General features: G+C 40.5%; 1 protein-coding gene across 7 annotated transcripts in view; it reads right to left on the bottom strand.

The window, feature by feature from the left end:
• The window catches only part of KMT2E (lysine methyltransferase 2E (inactive)), a 136,400-nt gene that overhangs the window by 23,013 nt on the left and 86,482 nt on the right, over positions 1-26,905 (bottom strand). For 4 of the 7 annotated variants that reach the window (XM_077470680.1, XM_077470678.1, XM_077470681.1 and 1 more), the window contains exons 15-21: positions 25,132-25,230; positions 18,704-18,868; positions 16,046-16,381; positions 8,797-8,850; positions 2,752-3,006; positions 958-1,102; positions 184-437 (exon numbers count right to left, since the gene is read on the bottom strand). In XM_077470680.1, coding sequence (XP_077326806.1) covers positions 184-437; positions 958-1,102; positions 2,752-3,006; positions 8,797-8,850; positions 16,046-16,381; positions 18,704-18,868; positions 25,132-25,230 — 1,308 coding nt within the window. The remainder of the gene's footprint in view (positions 1-183; positions 438-957; positions 1,103-2,751; positions 3,007-8,796; positions 8,851-16,045; positions 16,382-18,703; positions 18,869-25,131; positions 25,231-26,905) is intronic. The other 3 variants (XM_077470682.1, XM_077470683.1, XM_077470684.1) reach the window with 2 other exon arrangements.

Genomic DNA, 26,905 nt, shown 5'->3' with positions numbered 1-26,905 from the left:
AAAAACTATACTGGAAGGATCAAGGAAATGTTGCTGCATAACTTTAAATTGATAGCCCTTTTTCTTACAAATGTTCCATTAAATGCCATCTCAAACACCAGCAAAGTGAAATACAAGATTACAGCCACCGAATTCTTTTATGAACACAAGGAGAAAACGTAGGGTTCATTAGAAGTTGCTTACCTCAAAATGCAAGTGATTTCCACGGACACAGGTCGTTACAGAATTAACCGGTGAATAAGTCTGCTTGTAACTGTTTCGACAACTTTCATCCTCTACCTTTATCCTGGGAGGAGTACTGAACAGTGATGCATCCGCAGAAGGCATATCTATACGTGTTGGTGTTGCATAAGGAGATGCAGTAGGTGTAGAATTTTCTGAGTATGAACAGTCCAACAATTGGTACATTCTCCTTTTTTTCAAAGGGGTTGTTAGGTCTACAATTGACAAAAGAAAAAAAAAAAAAAAAACACGTTAACAAATAAAGCCTATTTCTGGAGACAAATTGAACAAAGATAGTATTGAGGTATCATTCAAAAAGCCACACAGATTTAAATAACACCTGTTCTAAGATACATAGTGGCTGTCACTGCTCGATTTCTGAAACAGCTAAATGGCCAACTCTGTTATGACAGTCTGTTTTCTGTGTTGAAGGCAAAGAATGAGAGCCAAGTTTTAAAGTCCAAATGTTTAGATGCAGGAAAAAAAAAAGTAGTTCTGTTTAAATTCTTGCAAGGGCCACACTAAATGGCCTGGTGGGCCTGATTTGGTCCTCGGGCCTCGTGTTTGACACATGTGCACTAGATGAATATCAATGAATCCCGGGTGCACACTGTACAGAATATCAAACAAGTAAACATAAAGGTCGGGGCACACACAGGTATTTCAAAGTGCAGTAATAATCCAAGATTGGTGGGTAACAGTCCACTTTTGTATGCACACACAAATTCATCTCACCTGTCAGTGGGCAACTGCCATTCATGACTAAGTGGCACTTATTTTCTGCAAATGTACTGGGGCTTTGGGATCGATCTTGAGCAGGAGAATCAAATGGATTCAGAGGTGCAGAATGTTCCTCCTCCAAAGCTTGTTTCAGCCACCGCTAAAAATGAAAAAAATAAATATCAGGTTTTCCTGTTTTTAACATTCTACAGCATCGAAAAAACAGATGCACAATGCCGACTGGCTTTCTTCTAAAGTTTAGAATGCACTGTACTTTCTTTCACCATTGTTCTAATTCTTCTATACCTCATATACGTCAACCTACTGGCAGCATTCCTTTCCTTAGGGTAACCACGCTTTCATTCTTTGATGTAAAGAAAAATATGGGGAAATGGCTACCACTGCCAACCTTCTGAAAATTCTAGTAGGTTGGCCGTTTAGCATTTCTGAGTTACTGTCTCAGAACAAGCCTTCAGATTAATAAAAAAAAAAAAAAAAAAAAAACAGACAGAACTCCTTATACACAAACAGTACTTTTTGGGCCAGTGATCCAATGTAAAGAAGAGTCAGGCATGACAGCCAGGTGACTTGGGCAAGCCATACACGGTTCGAAGCTTGGCTGGTTGAGAAGGAACTGGCTGAATTTGGAATGTGTATGGGCAGGCTGAATGATTGATGGATCAACTTGGGTACAACCAGCCTGCCGGGTTTTTATCCTGCGATTATCGCTAGTGGTTGCTATAGGTGCTAGCAATAATCACTGTCTTCTCCTGTTGGGAAAAGAATGGCCCTGCAAGAGGGATTCCTGCATCAACGCAGTCTGTTGATGGGGGAATCAAGCAAATTTCTTTCCTGCAACCCATGAAATTTGCTCCTAAGAGGGGAAGAGGTCAGCAATAGCATTGTGCTGGTCCCTCAAATGATAGGTTTTCGTTATCCATTTGTCACATCAGCATCTTTACTCCACTTTGTAGCTAAAAACAGTCCCTCTCTACACTTCAGACCTACATCCACGCTGACAAATCTTGCCTGACTTTAATAATAAAGTATCCATTTAAAAAAAAAAAAAAAAAAAAAAACTGAAAAGCACCTATGTTTTAATGCTTAGCTGAATATGCAGTGTTCAAACATGCCTTTTTGCATCAACTTACACAGACATGTACAAATATCCCCATCAGTGATAGCAAGACATTTTCTCCATTACTGAAGCATTTCAGTAAAATGAGACAGTGCTTCAACAGGGGTTGAAGAAATGTTGACACAATTACAAATAGTATGGATAAAATTGTTAATAAATCTAATAATCCAGGTTTAACCTAAATAAACTTTTGCACTTTGCACACTGTTGCTCCTATATATCAGGTAATGACCAAGTGCCCCCCAACTAATTTTGAACAGCACACGTGATGTAACTACTTCCCCCTACACCATTTAATTTACCTTTACATACCTCTCTGATCTTGGTTTCATAATAGGTGCTTAATTTAGCCAATGTGCTGAGCACAGATGTTATTTTGTTACAATAGTCTGCGCTAACAGACTGTAGAGGTAAAGTAAATGGAGAGCAGAAAAATTTAAACAAAAGCAACCTGATCAGTAACCTGTCTCTCATAAAAGATACAAAGCGTATTATGAGATCTTTTTAGTTACACTATCCCATGCCAGCAAAGTAATCTGTACATTCAACAAGGTTAAACAAGACCTCTTCTGGCATTGATGTATGTACATTACATAACACTAATGCCATATAGTCTATTTTTTAATACACTATAAAAAACAAACATTAATGAAGGCTGTAGCAAGATGTACCTTTTTGCAGTAACCTAAAACATTCTCCTCATCTTTTTGTTTCTTCTTTTTCTCAGACAGGAATGGAGAGGTGAATCGAATATAGTGCTTCGGAGTGGTATACACATGTGGACTGTAGACAAGACCTGGTAAAGAATTTAGCTGTGTTGCCAGAACTTCGGGGTCTGTGGTTATCCGCAAAGGTCTCTCCAAAAATGTCTCCCCATGTTTGCCAGACTTTTCATGCTTTTCACTTAACCATTCATTAACCAAGTGCTAGAATGAAAAATATAGGTTTAGTTCATAGTCCTACAAACATAATTTTTTAGGGCAGACAGGCTATACCAGACAACGACATGACAATACCACATTTACCATAAGCCATTTTTTAAATTTGTCTTGCATTAAGTGAAAGTAGCTCACTACTAGTTTGCAGTATCCAGTGAAGAAAAGTATTTTCTAGCTGAATATTCATTTATAACAACATTTTAATGTACCTGTGAATTCCACAGAGGAATAGTACAGGGCACAAGCTGAGTATCCACAAACCCTAAATTATATGTTGGTACCTTTAGGTATTTGGACTTGGGTGCCTCCCCTATAACCCTACCACACACTCTGAATCCTCAGTTTTGTAGCAAGCAATGCAAAGTAACCAAGGGATAGAAGGGAGGGTGTCCACTGTCCTGTACTTCAAAGATAAGGAATTTACAGGGAAGTCACACTGCCCTTAATTGTTTCAGTACACAGGCTGAGTATTTAGAGACCCAGGGATGTCCCCACGAAATAAATGAGAAAGGTAACAACTAGGCAAACAGAACTGTGCCAACAGGTCCAACAAGGATCAACAAACCCAACTTCGGCCGAAAGCTGTAGCTACAGAAGACTGGAACTCCACCTTGTAAAACTTGAAAAAAAGGTATGAATAAAAGGACCTGATGGCAGCCTTACAAAGCTGGGCAACAGAGGGTTTGTGCTGGAATGGCCAGGAAACACCAAGTTGGTGGAGTGGGTACATAAAAGAGCAGGAGGGGTTTTCTTAAAGAGCGTAGACTCTAGCGATAGAGGCTGTGGCTTTGAGGTATGTCCTGGCAATAAAGAGCAATTTCCTTTGGGTGCTTTGCAGAAGAGCACAAAAAAAGGAATGGGTCTTCACTGAGGTCAAAGACTGATACTACCTTAGGAAAGAAGGACGGTTTTTGGCTTAGGTCACTGTCTGGAATGAGGAAGGCCCCTCAATAACCACTTCAAAACAAACGTGATAGCAATTAAATGCTAAATTGCAGCAGAGGTCCTCGAAGGAGGATTATCCTTATGGGTTCAAAGGGTGGTTTCTGCAGGACAATATTAAACATGCACAGGGTGCTGTAAGGGGAGCCTGACCTGAGATACACCAGGACTAAAAGGTTTTGATAAAAGTTTTAATAATAATTTTAAACAAAATGGTATCCATCAAACAAATACAAAGAAAACAAAATATGAGGTTGATCCAATGGGACTGAGGGAATTGTAAGTATATTTTCTTTTGGTTTGTAAGTGGTATACATCTCTAAATTCTGGCAACTTTTGTATATCAACTTTTATTTTGAAATAGTTAAACTATATAAAAACTAAATATTTCTAATCTTCTAATTTAGATCCATTTAACTAGTGAGCACATTTTACTGAGGACAGGCGGCGCACTAGGCAAAGCAATGTACTGGTACTTCAGTGCCTACCTTTGGGTTTGGGCACGCAAACCTTTACGTCACTTACAACTGAACCCCTGCACTCTGTGTCCCTTTAAGCCACAGCCAGTATTCGGCACAATGAAAACCAAACCAACTTTTGCTGCAGCGCAAAGCAGCACACTTTTTCTCAGCTGTGGGGGGCTCAACTTATGATCCTGAACCCAGGCCCACTGCTGTCGGAAAATGCCCCTGACCTGAGCTGATCATTGCGTATCCAATCCATATGCTTGTATGTGACACAACATACAAGCACATGGGCTGGAAGCAAGTGGTGGATCAGCAGGATGAGTGTGCCAGGACAGGTAGATCTGTCTCATCTCCGCTTCCTTTCACCACTTCGCATATCACGCGCATCATAGATGAGAAGAGTGTACAGCGGTGGAGTAGATGAGCAGGAAGGTACAGCGGTGGGGAAAATTAGCAGGAGGGGTTCTGAGGTGGAAATGAAAAGCAGGAGGTATACAGCGGTGGGGCAGATGTGCAGGGAGTTAGTGGTGGAAGAGATCAGAGGGTTCAGAAGTGGGACAGAAAGAAGGAGGGGGGGGGGGGTAAAGTGGTGGGGCAGATCTGAAAGGAGGTGTATTAGCGAGACAGATGACCAGGGGGTTACAGTGGTTGGGCAGAAGAGCAGGCGGTACAGAGGTGGGCAGATGTACAGAGGAGAAAGGAGGTACATCGGTGGAACACATGAGCAGGGGGTTACAGTGGTGGGGCAGAAGAGCAAGGGGAAAAGAGATGGGACAGATGTGCAGGAGGTACAGTGGTGGGGCAGGTGAGAAAGGGGGTAATTTGCCACTACCACTCAAGTAGTTTAGAGCATTTACTTTATTTAAAAAAATACTATTCATGACAGAGTGTGAAATTTAAAATGTTTAATCAGCACGCTCAATTTCTTTGAAAACATTTTTTTTCAGCACACTGCTCAAAAGGTTGCCTACCCCGTGCCCTAGATATTAACCTGTTCCCAGCCAGTTTCATTAGTACAGTGACAATGTCTTTTTAGCACTGATCACTGTATTAATGGCACTGGCAAAACGCTGATGAGGTATATAGATATGGATATGCGGAAAGGAATCTTGGGTGTCCACAAATGCTAAATATTCCCTTTGTGTCAGGAGGCAAAAACGGATCTTGCAGATTCTATATGAAATTTCATGGTATTTTTCCTTAGAGATTCTAGGTCCAGAATAGGACGAATACAATACCCCTTGTTGAGCTTTGATACAGTGAACAGGTTTCAATACACTTCTTTGAAACTGTCAAGTGGGTAGAAATGGTTGAAGGCATTCTGTAATTCTAAAATTTGCTTGAAATTTGGTTGATTTGAGAAAAGAAAAAACAGTTAGGAGGTAGTTTTTAACTTAATTTTATACCCTTTGAAATCAGCGATTGAACCCAAAGTTCTGGGATGTCTGTGACCCACAGAAAGGCGAACAATGTCCCCCAGAGGACACCCTTTCATTTGGAAGAGGGCTCTTGGGGAAGACCTGGTGGGCTTTGTCGGCCAAGTACTAAGCCAAAAGGAAAAGCTGAATTTCTTGAACTTTTGAATATTATGCTCAGGAAGTGTTATTAGGTGCTCTGTTTTAAGGCAGTAGAGGGCTCCTGGGGAAGGGATTTGAATCTTTTAAGGATGTCACAGGAGAGAAGAGTCTACTTCCACAACAATAGTGCCAAGTGTTATTTTGTACCCAAAGGGGCAAATGCTGAAGCATTTGTGCACAGTAGAAATGAGAATTTCCACATTAGGAAGCACAATGGAAGAAGCTACAGCTTCAAGTATGTAGGAGTCTGGGGGTGAAAAATCTTACACAGCCTCCTTCAACACTGCCTGCAGGCCCTTTTCTTTCCCTTCCATGTTCACCTCTTATAGGCCAATTATGATCCAACAGAGACACAGGAGCTAGTGTTTTGTAGCCCTTGGTAGAGATGGCTGTAATAAAGCTATTGGTTGTCCAAGAAATTGTGCAAGTCCGATGCAAACTCTGGTGTTCAAAATTGAGGGAGCCACTAATTCTCACCGGGATCGCCAGAAATATTGGAATACACACCCCCCCCCCCCCCCCCCCCCCATTACTGTTCTGTAGAGCTGCACGATTCTGGCCAAAATGACAAAATGAGTATAATAATAATAATAATAATCAGAATAAAAAGATCACGATTCTCTCAGCGTAAAATCGTTCACATTATACAGGAAAAAACAAAACAAACAAAAAACAGTAGAGTGTAATTTTTTCCCCAAATTTGAACGACTGGTGCGCGAATACAGTGCGACATAAAATATTGCAACGACCACCATTTTATTCTCTAGGCTCTCTACTAAAAAAAGAATTATATATAATGTTTGGGGGTTCCAAGTAATTTTCTAGCAAAATAAATAAATAATAATTTTAAACTTGAAACCAACAAATGTTTGAAAAAAAAGGTTTAGTGTTTAAGTGGTTAAACTTCCCTCATTTACACACCAAAGTGTATTCCTTTGATCTAAAGGACAAAATTATTACAGTGTTTATACTTCCACTGCTTAAGAATGTTGTGATTCTTGGCAGACTACCCCCTTTTTTTTTTTCCTTTTTGACTGCTGTTGGCTTTAGCAGAGCAGAGAATTCTCTGCATAGAAAGAATCTGGGAACACTTTGTCAAGTTCGCAACTGGAAGAAAAAAAACCCACGATAACTACTCATAATGATTAATCGTGCAGCTCTACTGTTCTGTAATTTTTTTTACTTTCAAATCTCCTTGGGTGAATTATTGCCAGACACAGCAGCATAGTGTCTTCATTAAAGCAGAAGCTAAAAAAACAAAACAAGATTTTTGGTTGTAAAAACAATCTTGTCTTGCGTAAGATCAAATAAGGCCTAAAAAGACCATGCTTAAAAAAAAAAAAGATACCCTTCTAGGCCAAAGTGATAGCCACAAGAAAGGTTACCTTATGAAATATCAATATCAAAGACACATGCCGATCCTTTAAAGCAGACAAGGTAAAAGTTAAAGTGAAAGTTAAGGAAAAGCATTGGGTATACTGATCCCACTATCAGGGCCATATGCTGGGTCCACTGTCCATTCTGCTTTCTGGAAAAAGCCTGTCCAGGTTCTTGTTTAACGGAATCTGGAAACCTCAGTTCAGATATTTGGCTTAGAACACATCCTGATCCAGAATTCCACCTGTCCGTTGGGGACATCTGCCTGTCAGTTCACCGCCCCCGGAATGTCCATTATGGATATAGCCAGAACATGAAACTTCTTTCAAAATAGGATAGACTAACTCTGTTGCCACTGCAACACCTCAGAGCCAGACCAGATGGAAAGTCAAAAAGTGGGGGTACAGTAAGCCAATGACACATTGCTTGTAATTCCAGGGTATTGATTGATGTGTTGATTTTTTTTTTTTAAGATAATAACACATGAACAGACAGAAGGTGCAGAGCACCACCCCCAAACTAGAAGCTGGCATCCATCATAATAATCTTTCCTGTAAGAAATATAAAGGTCTGCCTTCTGACAGCAATGGGGACAGAAAGTACCCTAACAGAAAAATTTTGGTTTGAGGATGTAACCAAATGAGCTTCCCCACAGATCAACTAGTGTTCCACTGCAAAGTTGTTGAAATTGAGCAAATGCAACAGCTTCCAAAGTAGAAACAATAAATTCAACAACTGGAATGTTTTCTAGGATGTCCAATATCTGGGCTAAATTTACAAGGAGCTGTTGGTAAAACAAATTGGGAAACAAATCTTCCAAAACAGTCAGAAAAAACAGCAGAAGATAAACATCCATTCTCCTAAGGAGACCGAGCAAAACTGAGGTGGTGTGAGGTGGGCAGTTAGGAAACTGAAGACCAGCCCCCTTGGGGTTCAATGTACCTAGTATCCGTTTTTTATCTAGCAATATAATCCCAAGTTGCTTCATTACCAAGGTGTGACCCTCAATGGCCAATAGAGAAACTTTTTTTTTTTTTTTTTTTTTTTTAATTAAATGAAAATGAAATGTGTAAAAATGTATAGAAATCAAGTCAAAAACTGCCAAACATTCCCATGGTGTAGAGCAGAGAACACCTACATGAAGATGGCTGCTGCTACATTAAACAGGTTTTCAGAGATTTCAAGCAGGCTGAGATTTCTGAAAATCTCATACTAAAAATTAAAAATGGAAAAAATGCCTACAAGTCTATTAACTATAAATGCAAAACAGGAGCACTCTTTAAGCTACAAAATGATAGTCTGTAACAGAAGGGTCATTCCATGTTTATTATTTTTATATATTACATGTATTACTATGAATTAAAATTCTTGTGTAGAAAAAAACAAACAAATCACCAACCACCTTTGATACATACTGTAACAAGAGTGTCCTTCCATTTTTGAAGTGTCACACAAGTGCATACTGAAGACTGTAAACAGAATTGCAATGTATGCATTATTGATCAGACATAAGAAGCAAAGCATGCCATCAACTGCATTTTTATGACACCATGTCAGTGCTCAGACTGTTACAGTGAACAAAGCGACTGGCTTTCCCTTTATGCGTTTCCTGATTTCAGATCAGACAAGAACTGTAATATTTTTAAATTTAGTACACTGTCAACAACCTACACCAATGGGCATTTTACTGCTAATAGTATATAATATTTTAAGCTGCCCCTTATACTCGACTGCACTTTGTGCAGGATAAACAGACCACTTTGGTATGCTGCTCTAGAAGTCACACTTTTCTATCTATACATTCTTACTTTTTGATTAGGACTTTTGTTTAATGAAAATAGCATCAAATTATTATGTGTAAAAGTGAAACATTTCTGAAACATGCAAGACAAACTCCAAAATGGTTATAATGTATGAACAGGATAGCAATAGTATGCTTAAAATAAGAGGAATTTTGACTTACCAGAAAATTCCAAATCTAGCAGTACAGGATACAGACCAAGACCAAGTCAGACTCTGCAAGCTTTTCAGGACATTTGCCCCCCCCCTCCCCCCCCCAATTTTTTTATAAAATAGTTTGTCACAGGGAGGTATTTTGGATATTTTTGTTTTTGAGTGGGATGCAAGCCATTTTTAGAATTAGTAGTACTTATATGGTGTCACTCGACTCAAACTTTCATCTGCCCCCCCCCCCCCCCCCGGTGTTTTCTGGCTATTTGCATACATATGCTTTTGTATGACATGGGTTTGTGATTAGGTAGGTTTAGGGAATTGTTTAGAACATGGTAATACTGGGTTGCTATTTAGCCTTAAACTTACTGTTTTTTGGGTCTGCCACGGATATTTAAAGTGGTTGTAAACCCTTACAACCAACTTTGACCTACAGGTAAGCCTAGATTAAGACTTACCTGTAGGTCCAAGAAACATCTCCTAAACCTATACGGTTTAGGAGACATTTACCCAAAGACAGCAGCGCGCAGGCGCAATGGGGCAGGCCACAGATCGCGGCGATATGCTGCGCGTGTTGGCTCCCGTGCGCGGGAGTGACGTCATCACGGCTCCAGGGAAACACAGCACCGGAGCCGCGAAACCCGGAAGTCGCTTCGGGATCCATGGCAGCGGCGAAGAGGAAGACGGAGGACCGATTCGGGGGCTTCGTTCTCAGGCAAGTTATTCATAATGAGCTAGTATGCTATGCATACTAGCTCATTATGCCTTTGCCTTAGAGGGTATGCTTTTAAAAAAAAAAATATTTTGCCTTTACTTCCTCTAATAGGGACAGTTTTCACATGTCCCCATACAGTATATTCTTGTCCATTTCCTTTTGTATTGTGCTGACGGTTGGACACCACATATCATGTGTCTCTTTGCGATCTGTTATCTTGTCATCGAGACGAATGCGTTTTGGTGTCCGCCATAAAAAATATTTTTATTTTCATTTATCTTTGTATTAAATTTTTCTATGGTGTCAGCCTTTTATAGATTTGGTCTATGTGGTTTTGCACATGCACTCACATTGTTCAGAATGTTTTAAAATTTTGCTCATCAAGGCATGGGGAGAGCTGATCACACCACTCTACACCTGTTTGAGGTGGGAGTGTCCTATTTAGAGGTTCGGTGGGTCAGTCTTCCTTTGGGTTTGAAGAAGCACAATGTATGTGTCAAACGCAGTCACCCTTTGGTCCGTTGTCATGGTGTCAGTTTTTCAATAAACCTGTTGGAAGGATGGTGGTGTGCAGCTATTTTTTTTCTACTTGGTCCCCAGTAACCCTGCCACATTCTGTGAATCCTAAGTTTTATAGCAAGCAATGCAGAGTAACCAGGGAATAGAAGGTAGTGCGTCCTGTATCTTGTGCTGTACTTTAAGATGAGCAAGTTACAGGCAAGACAAAAATTCCTTAATTGTACAGTACAGGACACAGGCCGTGTCTTCATAGACCCTGGAATGTCCCCAAGCAATGAATGAATAGACCCAACTTCAGAGTACAGCTGCAAGAAGCTTGTGGCCAAAAACTGCATCTGCAGAAGATTAGACGTCCACCTAGAAAGATTTTAAAAAGAAAAAAAGATATGAACAGAGGACCAGGTGGCAGCCTTACAGAGCTGGGCTAGAGAGACCTGGTGTCAGAATGCCAGGGAAATGCCCACAGACCTAGGAGAGTGGGCGTGTAAGAGTGCAGAAGAAAAATGTATCCTTGACAGCAAATGCCCTAGTGCTCAGAGATCTTATCCACTGAGTAATAGTGGTGGATGAAAGCAGATTGTCCCTTGTGAGGGCCAGAGGACAGGACAAATGGGGAATTCTGATTCCTGATCAAAGGAGTTGCTTTGGGGTAGATTCTTATGTCTCTTTGTCCAAGCATGGGAAAGCAATTTCCACTGTGTGCTTTGAAGCAGGACATAATGCTGTTACTGAGGTGGATGACGGATACCACCTTAGGAAGAAAGGATGGTCTTCAGCGCAACACTACCTTGCCATTTTAAAGAATGAGGAACAGCTCCTTATAGAAGAGCACCTCCAACTAAGTTGCATCTTAAAATGACGCGATAGCAAGCAAAAAGACCAATTTGTAGAGATCGAAAAGGAATATTCCTTTTTTTGCAGGGCAGATGAGAACAAAGTTAATATCCCAAGGAAGCACAGATGCTGCAAAGGGGGCTTGACATTGGATACACTAACGTTTTGACAAGGGACAGTGAAGCCATGAGTTTTTGAAATGAAACGGGCAAGACAAATGTTTTTGCTTTAATTTATATTTTAAACTGAGTGGGTTTCAAGTTATTTAAATACGAATGACAACAATTTCCTCAATAATAGCTTTACCAATTAGTGTTCAATATAGATTTTAAAAAATTGTGATAAAAAAAAAAAAAAAAAAAAAAGATAGACCATAATTTTTGTAACAATTTACTTTCCCAAAGATGCAAAATGATGTGTGCATGCCACGTCTCCAACACCAGAGAGATTATAGATGGATTCTCACCTTAATGCAAGACCTTCAAATTATATAAGGTCCCAATATGCCTGCTCCCTTTAAAGCCGGGATCAGCTGTGCACTGGCTCTCTGGTTTTTCTCTCTCACGTGATTCCCAAAAATACATCAGGCCATAAAACATGCAAGGAGGAAGATCAAACTATCCCTTATATTAAAAAGTGGAACCACATGGGTAAAAATAGCACAAAATGGTTCACTCAGATGGATCTGCGCCCATTTTCCACAATAGTCCCTTCTCTGTGCTGTGTGGCACTCCACCCTACCAGTTATGTAAAAAAAAAAAAGGACTTCATCAAGGGGGGAATCCTTTTATGTAATGCATAGGGAAGAGAGCTTTGGGAAAGACTTAATGTACCAAGTCTTGCACCAAAAGGAAGGGCTGAATTTGAGTTTTGAACTTGAAGCCTAGATAGAGAGGTTAGGTGCTCTGCATATGAAAGACGTAGTGGTTCCTGAGGAAGGGGTTTTTGGAATCTTCTGCAGTGGAATTAAAACCACCCCCGTGACATATTTTATTTAAACAATGAAGTAGTAGTTTAGTTTTCATCAATGTTGACTTTCTGTAGACCTTTGTATGTAACATATGTGACCAATTTGTAGACTGCATGCACATTAGGCAAGTTGCATTTTTGAGGATTTCATTGTTGAACAACTACAGTGCTCTTGGTAAATCCAAAATAGTAATAAGCCTCAAACATGAATATTTAAGAAAGTAAAAAGAGATTTTAGCTCTTAGGAGAATATCTGTGTGCGTAATTATTGGGCAACTATTAGTGTGCAACTAAATGACAAACAACAATTTTCCAATATCACTTATTTTCAGCTGTTAACAACAACTCAACATATACAAATGAACATGTAAAAACAAAAAAAAAAACAAAAAAAAAAAAAATTCATACACCTCCCATTCATGGAGTCTGTCAGTTTCTTGATCAGTTGACAATCAACTTTTTGTGTAGCAGCAACCACAGCCTCCCAGACACTGTTCAGAGAGGTGTACTGTTTCCATTCACAGTCAACCTCCCATTTAAGAAGAGAGCAAGGTCGTTTTTTAATCTTTAAGGCCTTTACTGGCTAGCCACACAGTGGAGTATTTTGATGCATGTGATGTAGCATTGTCCTGCATAAATATCATGGTCTTCTTGAAAGATGCAGACTTTCCTGTACCACTGCTTGTAGAAAGTGTCTAAAAACTAGCAGTAGGGTGGGGAGCGGATTTTGAGTCCATCTTCAACTTGAAAAGGTCCAACTAGCTCATCTTTAATAGCAGCCCATACCAGTACCCCACCTCTACACTTGCTGGTGTCTGAGCCAAAGTAGAGCTCTGTGCCCATTACTGATCCAGCCACAGGCCCATCCATCTGGTCTGTCAAGAGCCACTCGCCTCTCATTAGTCCAGAAAACCTTTGAAAAATCTGTCAAATATTTCCTGGCCTAGTCTTGACGTTTCAACTTGTGTGTCTAGTGGAGTGGTAGTCAGGCTTCCTTACCTTGGCCATGTGTCTGAGCACTGAACATTTTGAACTTCTGGGCACTCCAGGTAGGTTGCAGTTCTGACATGTGACAGTACTGGAGGATAACGGGTTCTTAGTAGCTTCACATTTAATTCTTCTAAAATATTTGGTAGTTAATTTAAGTCATTTTCTCATCAGATTTCTTGCGACCGTTGACTATTTATAACAAAACGTTCGATTGTTCTGTGATCATGCCCCAATATCTTGGGCTACATCCCTCTGAAAAACTTTTAAAATTAAATATCTTTTGGCCCATTTTGCCTGAAAAGAAGCTGCCTAATAATTATGCACACTTTGATATAGGGTGTTGATCTCCTTAAGCCACATCCTCCCTTATTACACAAATACATGATAAGCTTGGACATAGACAATATGCATAAAAATGATGATTTGGTCAAAATACTCACTTGCCAAATAATTGTGCACACACATTACACTTTCTGGACAAATACACACAAATACAGCTTGGCGCACACACAGCTTTGTTCAGCTTGGTGTCAATATGCACATCAGGAGTAAGCATCTTTTATAGCGAATTTGTAGACTTCCTTCAAATCACGGGGAGCACGTTTGAGGCCAACTCCATGGATCTGCTTGTGAATTTTGACATGTATTCCCTTGTAACTAGTACTACCTCACTGATGGCAGAGCAGCAATTTTTCCATTCACCTCCCTTCATTGCTGGCGCCATAGTCTACTAGGGACAATGACGGAAAGTCTGCAACATCTTTTATGAATGTCATTTGCCTCGCAAATAAGAAGTATGTCTTGAAAGAGTAAACTTTTTTTTTTTTTTTTTTTTTAAAAGCGTTCCATTTATTTTTTACAGGCAGCCTCAGCTGTTCACACTTTGAGCGTTAAGATTCTGCATGCATGAATTATTAGGGCCGTTCTGGAAATATGTCTCATCACCTTAGTAGATAGATGAAATAACCGAATGGCCAAAATAAAAATTTGTAGATATGGATACAATTCTAATTATGTAGAAGCAGAATTATTTCTACCTCTAATTACTACATCACTGTATATACATGTACTACTTGTTATTTTTTATCAATTTTTTTTCTGCAACAATGTATGCTTATTTATTGGACTGTGATTTATTCTGTATTTTACATAGGTTTGATCTGCGGTTCATTGTATAGAGGCTTGATGCCCCAAGTGTTTTTTAGAGGCTTGATGTCCAAAATACTTGTTAACAATGTATGAACTGTAAAACAAATAAATTTAATTTTCCCAGTCACTTGACTTATCCATTTACTGCTGTGTGCTTCACTCAAAGTCCCATCTCTCTCCCCCCTCCACTTAGAAACTATTGATAGGGATGGAGGCTGGCATCCCGTTGACGCTGGCCTCATTTAAAGTCCCAAAATGCACTTTTCTTTTTTTTGATATATGTCTCATCTGTTCTAAGGCATTCACACAAAAGAGCAGAACAAAGTGTAATTGCTGTACTTGATTTAAAGGGGTTGAAAAGGTTTGTTTTTTATTTTCTAAATAGGTTCCTTTAAGCTAGTGCATTGTTGGTTCACTTACCTTTTCTACAATTTCCCTTCTAAATGTTTTTTTCTCTCTCTGAATTTCTCACTTCCCGTTTCTCCTCAGTAAACTTCACACCATCATTCGAGCGGTGTTTAGTCAGCCAGAACAGCTTACTGAGGAGGAACAGGAAGTGAGAAAGTCGGACAAAGAAGAAAAAAAAACATTTAGAAGGGAAATCGAAGGAAAAGGTAAGTGAACCAACAATGCACTATCTTAAAAGGAACCCATATGGAAAATAAAAAAAAAACCTTTACAACCCCTTTAAAGAGGTTGTAAAGGCTGAAGGATTTTGTTTACATTCATGCAGTTCTGTGCTGCCGAAGCTGCAGCCAAATGTGAGTTCTGGTTATGGGGTGGGGGGTTCGGGGCTAACCAGGGGGCATGTCCTTAAAAGCTTGCTTTCTTTTATTTCACCTGGTGTTTTTTTTTTTTTTCATGGAAAAAAAAAAAAAAAAACACGATCCCAAAAAGAAACTGCTGTAATTGCTTATAAATAGTTTTAACCGAAGTTCAGCTTCAATTTGTTCAGTGCAGTGTTTCTCAATTCCAGTCCTCATGGCCCACTAACAGGTCATGTTTTCAGGCTTCCCATTATTTTGCACAGGTGATTTGATCAGTTTCACTGCCTTAGTAATTACCCCAGCTGTTTCATCTGAGGGAAATCCTGAAAACATGACCTGTTAGTGGGCCATGAGGACTGGAATTGAGAAACACTGGTTTAGTGTATCTAAATCTGCTAATGCATCTAACACTCCCCCCTGGACTGACAATGCTGCTGTCCAAAGGCGTGCCTATTCTCCTTCATCCAGAGAGTGGGGGCACTCTAATACAGGAGTGTTACTGGCCAGAGCAACAGATGAAAAACAGAGGGGGGGGGGGGGGGGGAGCCTATAAAAAAAGAAAAATTAATGCAGCCATCACATCGAATGATTGGTAAACTGCAATATATTACATCTTTGGTTGTGGGTTTAAAACAGCTTCAAACAATGCCTATACATTTCTAAAGGCAGTGTCCCTTCTTACCATCCCAGGAGTTGGGAAACAGATACATGCTTTAAAAAGAAAAAAAGCTTGCTACAGTTTAGGATGCTTGGCTTACCAGATAAACATACCTTTTTTGTTTTGGGGTATTTAGGCAGGCATTTGTTTTGTGCAACTGAATCAAGATCTGTAACTTCATCATTATCTGCAGTTGCAACCACTGCTGTGGTAGAAGAGTTCTCACTAACAGGCTCTTCCACAAGTGTATTAGTCTCAGTTTCCACTTGCTGTGGTGTGACCTCCACATCTGGGGAGGAAGGCTGGACATCTGAGCAGGTGCTTATAGTTCTGTGCCGCCGGCGCTGCTGCCCAATGTGAGTTCTGCTTCTAGTAAAACTTTTCCTTTGTTTTGTCCTGCTTATTTTTGCAGGGGTAGGTTTGCTGACAGGTTCTTCTTTCACGGGTTCCTAGAAATATTAAGGAATATAGAAGTTTATAACCAGCAGGCTACTTTTGTATGTAGTGCTGCAACACAATATCTGCAATTTACCTACCGCTTTTGTATGCTGTAAAATGTTATTGTACTGCATTCTATACTTCTCGTACTATCTATACCTGGGCAAAACTTTTTTGAAGAGCGTATATCTGCAAGCTTTTTCTCTCTTCAAAAAACATTCCTATACACCCTGAAAAATGCTGAAGTTGTTCTGTGCAATTACGTTTAACATTGATGACGTCGAGTCATATCCTGAATTAGCAAAGCTACAGCACAAGGAGAGGAGGCAGAGAAGGGGAGTGTTTTATCTTACACAGATAGTCAGCAATGGTAAATTATTACCCTTCGATACCTTGAGAGCAAGATATCAACTCCTGACACATATGTACTTTTATTATATGCAACTTAGGCATGCCTTCCTAGCCCAATCAAAGGTTTTGGATTGGCAGCTGGAGGGACTCCCTCTTGTTTCCCAGCTTAAATCAGCCGAAAACTCGAAAGGATTTATCTCGCAGAGTTACGCTACACTTTTAAGCAGATTTTTGTCGAAGCACCCCCTGACTGTTAAAAGGAAATGGGAATTAGATGTGGGGCCCCTGGAGGACGAGCAGTGGGAGGAAGTGTTGCAATCGGTGGCCGTGTGCTCGCTGAATGTCACGCACAAACTTACACAACTGTACACTATACTGAGAATTTACTATACTCCCCACAGGCTACACTCTATAGGACTTACACCGACACCTGTGTGTACCAGATGCGAAAGGGATCATGGAGACTTAATACACATGCTGTGGCGATGTCCCAAACTCCATGTTTATTGGAGAGGGGTGACTGGCACCCTGAGCACAGTGTTTCGGGTGTCAGTCCCCTGGGATCCCCAGTGTTGCATTTTGAACTTGCTGGATGAATTGGAGTGGGAATCCCATACTAGAGAGGCCCTGACTAGGGCGCTCTTTGCTGCCCACAGGTTGATAATGCTCCACTGGAAATCGGACTCACCGCCGTCGGTCCGGGAGTAGACCACCACTGTTGGCAATACGCTGAGAATGGAAAAAATTATATATCAGCATAGCGGTTGCCCTGATAAATTTGAAAAACTATGGGGGCCGTGGCTGGACACTCTGGGTCTTGCCCCGGATGATTTAGTCATGGACCGACTGCTCGGACCAGGGGTTTGATAAGCGCTGCAATATACAGATATTTCTATTTGCATGGCTGTGGATTAATGTTTTGGTGAATGTAAAGATTACTATCATTATCGGGTTGTAGATGGGAGGGATGGGGGGGGGACTAAAAGGCCCTTATGTACTTTATGTCCGTGGACCACTTTGCACTGTACTGCATTGTTTTGTACTGTCTGATTATTTGGACTGTATGTGTGTACTACTGAATAAAGTTTTTTTTTTCTGGATAAAAAATAAATAAAAAAACAACACACATTGATGACTTATTCACCTCACAGTCCTTGCCAAATATTACAGCAAGTTAATAAGCAATAGTTGCAGTAAATACAGACGCGTCTCAATTTTTTTTGACTATAATCAAAAAGTTATTTCAGTAATTTAATTCAAAAAGTGAAGCATATGTTATATATATTCATTACACACCAAGTGATATTTCAAGCATTTTTCTTTTAATTTTGATAATTATGGCATACAGCTAGTGAAAACCCAAAATTCATTATCTCAGAAAATTTTAATATTGTAGACTCATGGGGGTTGACTTACTAAAACTAGAGAGTGCACAATCTGATGCAGCTGTGGAAGCCAGCTACTAATTCAGTTTTGACAAAAAAAAACCTGGAAGCAGATTGGCAAATCAGCGGCATCAGATTTTGTAACTCCACCCCATGGTGTCACACTCTAATGCGCCAATTAACTCAAAACATCTGTAAAGGTTTCCTGAGCCTTTACATGATCTCTCAGTCTGATTTAGTAGGTTAAACAATCATGGGAAAGACTACTGACTTGACAGTTGTCCAGAAGACAGACAGTCATTGATAACCTCTACAATAAGGGTAAGTCACAAAAGGTCATTGCTAAAGCTGGCCTTTCACATAGTGCAGTTTCCAAGCATATTCATGGAAAGTGGAGTGGAAGGAAAAAGTGTGGTAGAAAAACTGTGCTGTTGCAACAAATTACTGCCTGTGATGTGAATGCTGAATCTGACAGTTAATTTTAGAATGATCGCAACAGACGTTTATCCAAATCTTTTTAAAGAGAGTCCACAAAGAACGATTTCTTCAAAAATTTAGTAGATTAGATCTCACTGTATGAACTATAACTCAAATTACCTGAGAGATCTCACATTCACTGACGATCTGGAGGTCCTTGATGTCAGGTTTGACGTCAGTTTTAGATGTACCGATTCTCTCTAAGGCTTGTTCTCGCCTCTTTTCCCGCTTTTCTAGTCTTGCAAAAGCCTGAAGAATCGCTTCCATTTTTCTTTCCTCTCTTGTCTAAGGCAAAGCACAAATTGTGAAAGTGTTTTCACAATAGATTTTGCATAATTTAACATTTAAAATGTGCAAAAGTTTACAGAATGCAAGAATAACATCCAATTGCGAACAAAAAGGTATACATTTAACAGCAGCAACATTACATGAGAGAGAAAAAAGGTTTTAAAAATCTCATAAAAATACTTAATATTTAAAAGGGAGCACAGTGGTGTAGTGGTTAGCACTCTCACCTAGCAGTAAGAATGGTCGCTGGTTCAAATCCCAACCACGACACTTCCTGCCTGGAGTTTGCATGTTCTCCCTGTGCCTGCGTGTGTTTCCTCCGGGTGCTCCGGTTTCCTCCCACAATCCAAAGACATGCAGGTAGGTTAATTGGCTTCTGTCCAAAATTGGCCCCTAGTATATGAATGAGGGCCTTGGATTGTGGGCTCCTTGAGGGTAGGGACCAACATGAGTGTGCAATGTACAGGGATAGGGACAATTGTAGACACTCACTCAGGTTGAACTGGATGGACTGGTGTCTTTATTCAACCTAACCAACTATGAAACTATGAATTGATAACCATTTGCCACAGGACACCTTTTTAAGCATTTCATTTTATAAAGTAGTACTTTCAATCAACACTCATTACTTTTCAATGGAAAATCCAGGTCTAATCTGCAGCATTTATAAAACAACCTTATTTTCAGAGATTCTGCTCCTTTTACAATATTCACGGATTTCAAACGGAGAATCATTTTACATTTTTTTTTTCAAACATACATAGCCATGTGAGGCATCTAGGTCTAAATTATATATATGGAGCAAGAAACTGTATGCATTTTTCAATTGCTACCTCAAAAGGATTCGGGGGGGGGACAAATAAAAAGGCTAGTCTCCCCCTCAATAACAAATCTTCTTGAACATTAAAATATTGCAGCTAAATACACAAAGCACAGGTACATACAAAATTGGACCTGCCAATAGTTTAAAAAAATACCTGTGCACAGGGCTCAAAATGCAAGTTCTGAGCTACTAGCCAGGCCTCAAGAGTTACTTGCCCCCAATTGCTCCACCCTAAACACACCCACATAAATTAGCTCATGAAAGGGCACTGTTAAGTGTGGGGAGGGGAAAAGAGGAAAGGGGAGAGGGGAGGGAGGGAGGAAAGAGGAAAGGGGAGAGGGGAGAGGAGGGGAGGAAAGGGGAGAGGAGGGGAGGAAAGAGGAGAGGAGGGGAGGAAAGGGGAGAGGAGGGGGGGAAAGAGGAAAGGGGGAGGAAAGAGGAAAGGGGGAGGGAGGAAGGAAGGAAAGAGGAAAGGGGGAGAAAAGGAAGGAGGAAGGAAGGGAGAGGGATCGATCATCATAATAGGATCCCTCACCTGTGGAGGAGCCATGCACCTCGAGCATGTACACTGTTGCCCAGCCATACAAACTGTGCCCTCCTTGTACACATCCCCACCCGGAATTTACGGAGGACCAGACCGGATCGCTGGGTTGCTTACGCATAAAGCCACCCTGTGATGCCGTCTGGTTCTCCGTAAATTCCGGTTGCAGACTCTTATTAGCTATAGGGCAGGGATAACCACCTGGTGGATGGGCACTGGGCAGGAACAATCAGCCTGTCTGGAATAGATTAAAGCAACGTGACATACTAAACTGCTGGGCTGGCAATCACATACTGACCTTCTGCTGTGCTGCACACAGTTTGCTACACACTGCGGGGCCAGACTCTGGGTAAGCACAGGCTGTAAAAAAAAAAAAAAAAAAAAAAAAATTGCGGGGATGTGGATTGTGGCACGCCCCTCAGTAAAATTCCCAAGGGGGAAGAGGTGGCCGGAGCGACTGCCACTACAAATCATCCCCATGGTTCCACCATAGCTCTCTCTTCCAGTCCAGCACCTGTGTCCTCTCCCAGCTCTGCATCAACCGCTGGCAGGAATGGGCAGGAGCAGCAGACTGAGCCTCTCATGGTGATCCCTACTAACCCCGGACAGTGGCCGAGTGCCCAAATGGTCAGTCTGCCCCTGCTCCTCACTCGCCCTCAGTTCATTTCCACTTACCTATTGTGAGCAGAAATTTTGAGGGTTGCCTGTGCATACCATAAATGGGTTTACAATTTGCTACTGCCTGGGTTCTCCCTTTGCACCATTTATAAATAAGACAACAAAGCGTGATCTTGAAGCGGTTGGAAACCCTCACATACACCCAGTGAAGCGACTAGCCTCAGACAATACACAGATTAAACAAATCTTCAAACCGATCAAAGGATTTATTTTCTCAGCTCCAGAAGCAGGGGGCAGGGATATCACGATACAGTTCAAGGACAGATCTGAGAGCCGATTGGAGGGAAGGGATACAGCCCCTCCACACAGCACACAGGAACCATGCAGAGCTAAGGGTATGAATCAGTGTTCTGGAGTTCCCTTCACCATTACCTTATTCTTGGTGTTGAGAAAAACCCTCAAAAGTGACTCAGGCAGAGAAATGAGGCAGCAGACAGAAACTACATTCATCGTTTTGGATAGAGACACGTACACAGTACAAGAGGATGTGCTTTGTTCATCTTTCTGTGTCATGACGTTTACAACCACTTGTCCCCCCTCTAGAAACCTACCCAGTGTCTGCGCCCCTTGCAAATATGCTTACAGAACAGGTTCTTCTCCTGCAAGCTTTAATTTAGGCTTGCCTAGACCATTCGTATCAAGATCAAGTTAAAGTTTTTTAAATTGTCTGAGTTAAAATAGAAGAATTTTTTTTTTACTGACTTTTTCTACTTATTCTTACAGTGTTCCACTGAATATACCCTTCTTTGGTAACCTATTATGCACTATAAACTGTACTTCTAACTTACCCTTTAAATTCAGATAAATTGTGACATTTAAACGAAACGACCCTGTGATTCTAAGTGTAAAGGGTTTTCTTACATACAGCGATTTTAATACAGAGTCTACTGACAACAGTGATTGATATTAGCAGATTGTTAGTGTAGTATCGAATGGAGGAAAAACAAAGCTTTGTATTGCTCCAATTATTACTTTTTTCGCCTTTCCATATTTACAACATATGTGATTAACCTAAAAGCAGTTACAATACATACTATAGTGTATACCATTAAATTAAATACGTGCATAACTCCATTCCACTATATTCAGATACCTGAAAAATCAAACTTATTAATAGAAAAAAAATAGAATTAGGTTTTTATCATATAGTTCAGAAAACCATTTATTTGCTGAAATACATTTTTCTTTACTGTAACATTTTTTAGCATGTATTCCACTAGAGATAGAAAACAGCAGGTCCGACTCAAAGGGCAGACAGACACAGTTTGAATCGGCCGACATGCTGAACCGGCCAAAATTCCAACAGTGTATGGGCAGGCTGAATGCATCAAGTTGAGCAATTACAATTTGTACTTAAATATGCCAAGGCTTGTGACAGTTTGCAGTTAATGAGATAAAACATTGCATGCATTCATGCAAATAAAATGGTGACTATCACACAATTAACACAAATGAAAGTTTAGAAGACTGCTAAAAATCTTACTATTATAAAATGTCTAAAAAAAAGCTGTTGTGAAGTCACGTCAAATAAATAGGCAAAAAGCTGCACTGCTGCAACAAATATCAAATTCATAGCAAGCAGAATTACACATACAGTGGTAATAAACAGTGTGTGAACACACTGGAATCAGCTGGTTTTCTGCAGTAATTTGCCATAAAATGCGATCTGATCCTCATCTAAGTCACAATAGACAAACACAATGTGCTTAAGCTGATAGCAGGCAATTATAATTTCTCAGGTCTTTATTGAATACACCCATTAAACATTTGCAGTGCTGGAGGAAAAAAGTAAACTCACAGACCAATTTCTCAAAAAGGAAGCTAACTGGAGTAAGTAGTTTGAACATCTGTCGTCCAATTAAAAAGGAGAAGCCCAGCCTGAGCTTTTTAGGCTGGGCTTCTCCTAAAGGTCGCAGGAGTGCAATTCGTTTGGCACTCCTGTGTCCAATTTTCAGCAGAGAGCAGCTTGAGGTCCGCTCTCCGCTGACGTCACTGCCATCAACCAAGGCAGGGCGTCATCCCGACTGCCAAGTCTGGATCTGCCATGATTGGTGGCAGTCTCAGCGAGCCCGAGTTGACTGCTCCCCGGCCCTCCACAGCTCAGCTCTCCAATGAGTTTGGAGAAACAGAGGAGAGACGCTGACAGTCAACAGCTCTCCTCTCAGGGATCTGTGAAAACTGAGCCATCAGCAATTATCAGTGACTCAGTTCTCAGTGCAGAGACGGCAGGGGACAGCTGCAGTATCAGTCTGATTCTCCACTCACATAGGTACGTATGAATCTAAAATAATTTAAAAAAAATCCCATACTTCTCGTTTAACAGAGTTTGAAGGTGTGATTTAGAGTTGATGAAAGACACTACAAACATTTTAGGATGGTTGTTCATAAGCATCAACTGATGTGAATCATGTCTCGCAAAAAAAGGAGCTCTCTGAAGACAATCAAAAACAGTTGATCTGCATAAGGCTGGAAAAGGATACAATGTAATTTTAAAAAGTGTTTAGGCATCCATCAGTCAACAGACAAATGGTCTATAAGTGGAGACAGTTTAGTACTGTGGATACTCTTTCTAGAAGTGGGCACCCAGCCAAGAAGACTTCCGAGACACAATGCAGAATACTCAATCCCATAAAGAAGAACCCAAGAGTAACAGCTTAATTGTTCAGGAAGAATACTCAGCACGTAGGGTGCAAAAAGAGCACAGCTTACCAACATCAGAATATTTTCCCAATAGTAGGGAACATCATGATTTGGGCTTGCTTTGCTGCCTCAAGGCCTGGACAACTTTCCAGAGGAGAAAAAGAATTCCCAAGTTTAAAAACCATCCTACAGGATATCATCTGGGTGGCTGTCCGCCAGCTAAAGCTTAGTAGAAGTCAGGTGATGCAGCAGGACAATGACACTAAGCATCAAAGTAAATCCACCACAGACTGGCTTCAGAAAAAGAAAATGAGCCTTTTGGAGTGGTCCCGACCTTAGAGATGCTGTGGAATGACCCTCAAGAGAGCCGTTAACACCAGACATCCTACAAATGTGTCTGAGCTGAAGCAGTTTTGTAAAGCTAAATGGTCAGAAATTCCTCCTGAATGTTGTGCAGGTCTGATTCAGAGCTACCAAAAAGCACTTGTTGAGGTCAAGACTGTCAAAAGAAACTTCGACCAGCTTTTAACTCCAAAGGCTTACTTTTTCCTCCAGCACTGATGAGTGTGTTCAATAAAAGACAACAAATTGTTTGTGTATTATCAGCTTAAAGCAGAACTTCAGTGATTTTTTTCATCTTTCCATTTATTAAATCCTCTGTCCTTGTTTTAACTTTGGATAGTAAAACTTTTTTTTCAGCCAGTAAATACCTTATACAGTCCACTTCCTGTGTCTGGTAAAAAGCCTAGACTTATGACATTATACACAGCTCTCAATCTGGTGAGAGTTTACCAGGAAGGCGGATGAGTCATAAGAGGGCCAATGAGAGCTGCATAACTGGAGGTGCACCTCTGTGTAAATCCAGGAAGTGAACAGGCAGCAGCTGTCCAGTTAAAATGGATGCAGCCAGAATCAGTGGAGGGAGATTTATGCAGCACATTTGGCAAGTACATAATTACAGTGTATATATAAAATAATATGCAGAGTGGTCGGAGAGAAGCTTCAGAATGGCAAAGATATTTTTATAGTTCCTCTTTAAGCACATTGTGTTTGTCTATAAAATTGTGACTTGGAGGATCAGATCACATTTTATGGAAAATTACTGCAGAAAGTAAACAATTTTTTGTTATAAGAATAAAATTAAAACATTTAAAAAAAAAAAAAGAAGGGGGGGGGGGGGGGGGTTTACATATTTGTTATTGCCACTGTAGGTTTGATCAAATGGATAGATCAGTTTAATTGAGAATGTTTGGCAGATTTTAAAGGCAAAATTAAAAAACCAAACCCAGCACCAGTTTGTTGCATTGGTATACAAATGAGCAGAAGGAAGCCATAAAGAGCAAATACAAATATGCATAATATTTTAAAATTACAACTCAACACATTTTCAAAACCAAAATTTAGAGGGCCAAATGGAATGAATGCACCAAGCAAGCTGTTTATTAGATATAAAAGCACAAAAGATGCAGTTATTAATGATTTTGGTCTAAAGCCTAAGAGGAAGCAACAGTCAGCATGGGAAGAGAAGTTGTCACTCAGGCCAAGTGACATTAACTAGTCACTATCTTCCCGACTTACCATCTTCCTTTTCCTTTCTGCAATCTGTTCCTCAGATTCCATTTCTACTTCATTGCTAATAGGAGTTTTTTCTTCTATATCATCAATAATATCTGGCTCCTGAAAGATGGAAATGACTGCTTTATAGAAGCTCTACTGCTCTAATTACTCAAGGGATTCTAACACTACAATTGCTACATAAGTCAAGTCACCTAATGCAGTATCTTATGCTTCATAAAAGCCAGTTTTCTATGGATGAAAGTACTTCATCCAACAGGTGAAAAAAAATGTATGGCCAATCAAGCAATTGCATTCTTTCCTCAATTTAGATTTGTATTAAAGTTGCACTCCAGGCAAATATATGAAAAACAAAAAAATATCCACCACACCTGAATGTAGTTATGAGAGAAAAAAAAAAAATTATAATATATCACACACCACCCACACACACAGTGCCCTACGAAAGTATTCGGGCCCCCTTGAACTTTTCAACCTTTTGCCACATTTCAGGCTTCAAACTTAAAGATATACAATTTTTATTTTTTGTGAAGAATCACCAACAAGTGGGACACAATTGTGAACTGGAACGAAATCTATTGGATTTTTGAAACTTTAATAAAAAAATGAAAAGTGGGGCGTGCAAAATTATTCGGCCCCCTTGCGTTAATTCTTTGTAGAGCCCCATTTTGCTGCAATTACAGCTGCAAGTCACTTGGGGTATGTCTCTATCAGTTTTGCACATCGAGAGACTGAAATTCTTGCCCATTCTTCCTTGCAAAACAGCTCGAGCTCAGTGAGGTTGGATGGAGAGCGTTTGTGAACAGCAGTTTTCAGCTCTTTCCACAGATTCTCGATTGGATTCAGGTCTGGACTTTGACTTGGCCATTCTAACACCTGGATACCTTTATTTGTGAACCATTCCTTTGTAGATTTTGCTGTATGTTTGGGATCATTGTCTTGTTGGAAGATAAATCTCCGTCCCAGTTTCAGGTCTTTTGCAGACTCCAACAGGTTTTCATCCAGAATGGTCCTGTATTTGGCTGCATCCATCTTCCCCTCAATTTTAACCATCTTCCCTGTCCCTGCTGAAGAAAAGCAGGCCCAAACCATGATGCTGCCACCACCATGTTTGACAGTGGGGATGGTGTGTTGAGGGTGATGAGCTGTGTTGCTTTTACGCCAAACATATCGTTTTGCATTGTGGGCAAAAAGTTGGATTTTGGTTTCATCTGACCAGAGCACCTTCTTCCACATGTTTGGTGTGTCTCCCAGGTGGCTTGTGGCAAACTTTAGACGAGACTTTTTATGGATATCTTTGAGAAATGGCTTTCTTCTTGCCACTCTTCCATAAAGGCCAGATTTGTGCAGTGTACGACTGATTGTTGTCCTATGGACAGACTCTCCCACCTCAGCTGTAGTTCTCTGCAGTTCATCCAGAGTGATCATGGGCCTCTTGGCTGCATCTCTGATCAGTCTTCTCCTTGTCTGAGCTGAAAGTTTAGAGAGACGGCCAGGTCTTGGTAGATTTGCAGTGGTCCGATACTCCTTCCATTTCAAAATGATCGCTTGCACAGTGCTCCTTGGGATGTTTAAAGCTTGGGAAATCTTTTTGTATCCAAATCCGGCTTTAAACTTCTCCACAACAGTATTATGGACCTGCCTGGTGTGTTCCTTGGTCTTCATGATGCTCTCTGCGCTTTCAACAGAACCCTGAGACTATCACAGAGCAGGTGCATTTATACAGAGACTTGATTACACACAGGTGGATTCTATTTATCACCATCAGTCATTTAGG

Source organism: Lithobates pipiens, unplaced genomic scaffold, assembly GCF_037356315.1.
Source record: "Lithobates pipiens isolate NorthernLeopardFrog02 unplaced genomic scaffold, aLitPip1_a1.2 Scaffold_8, whole genome shotgun sequence".
NCBI lineage: Eukaryota > Metazoa > Chordata > Amphibia > Anura > Ranidae > Lithobates > Lithobates pipiens.
Note: the sequence above shows the minus strand (reverse complement) of the source record. Positions and strands in the feature narration are given on the sequence as shown.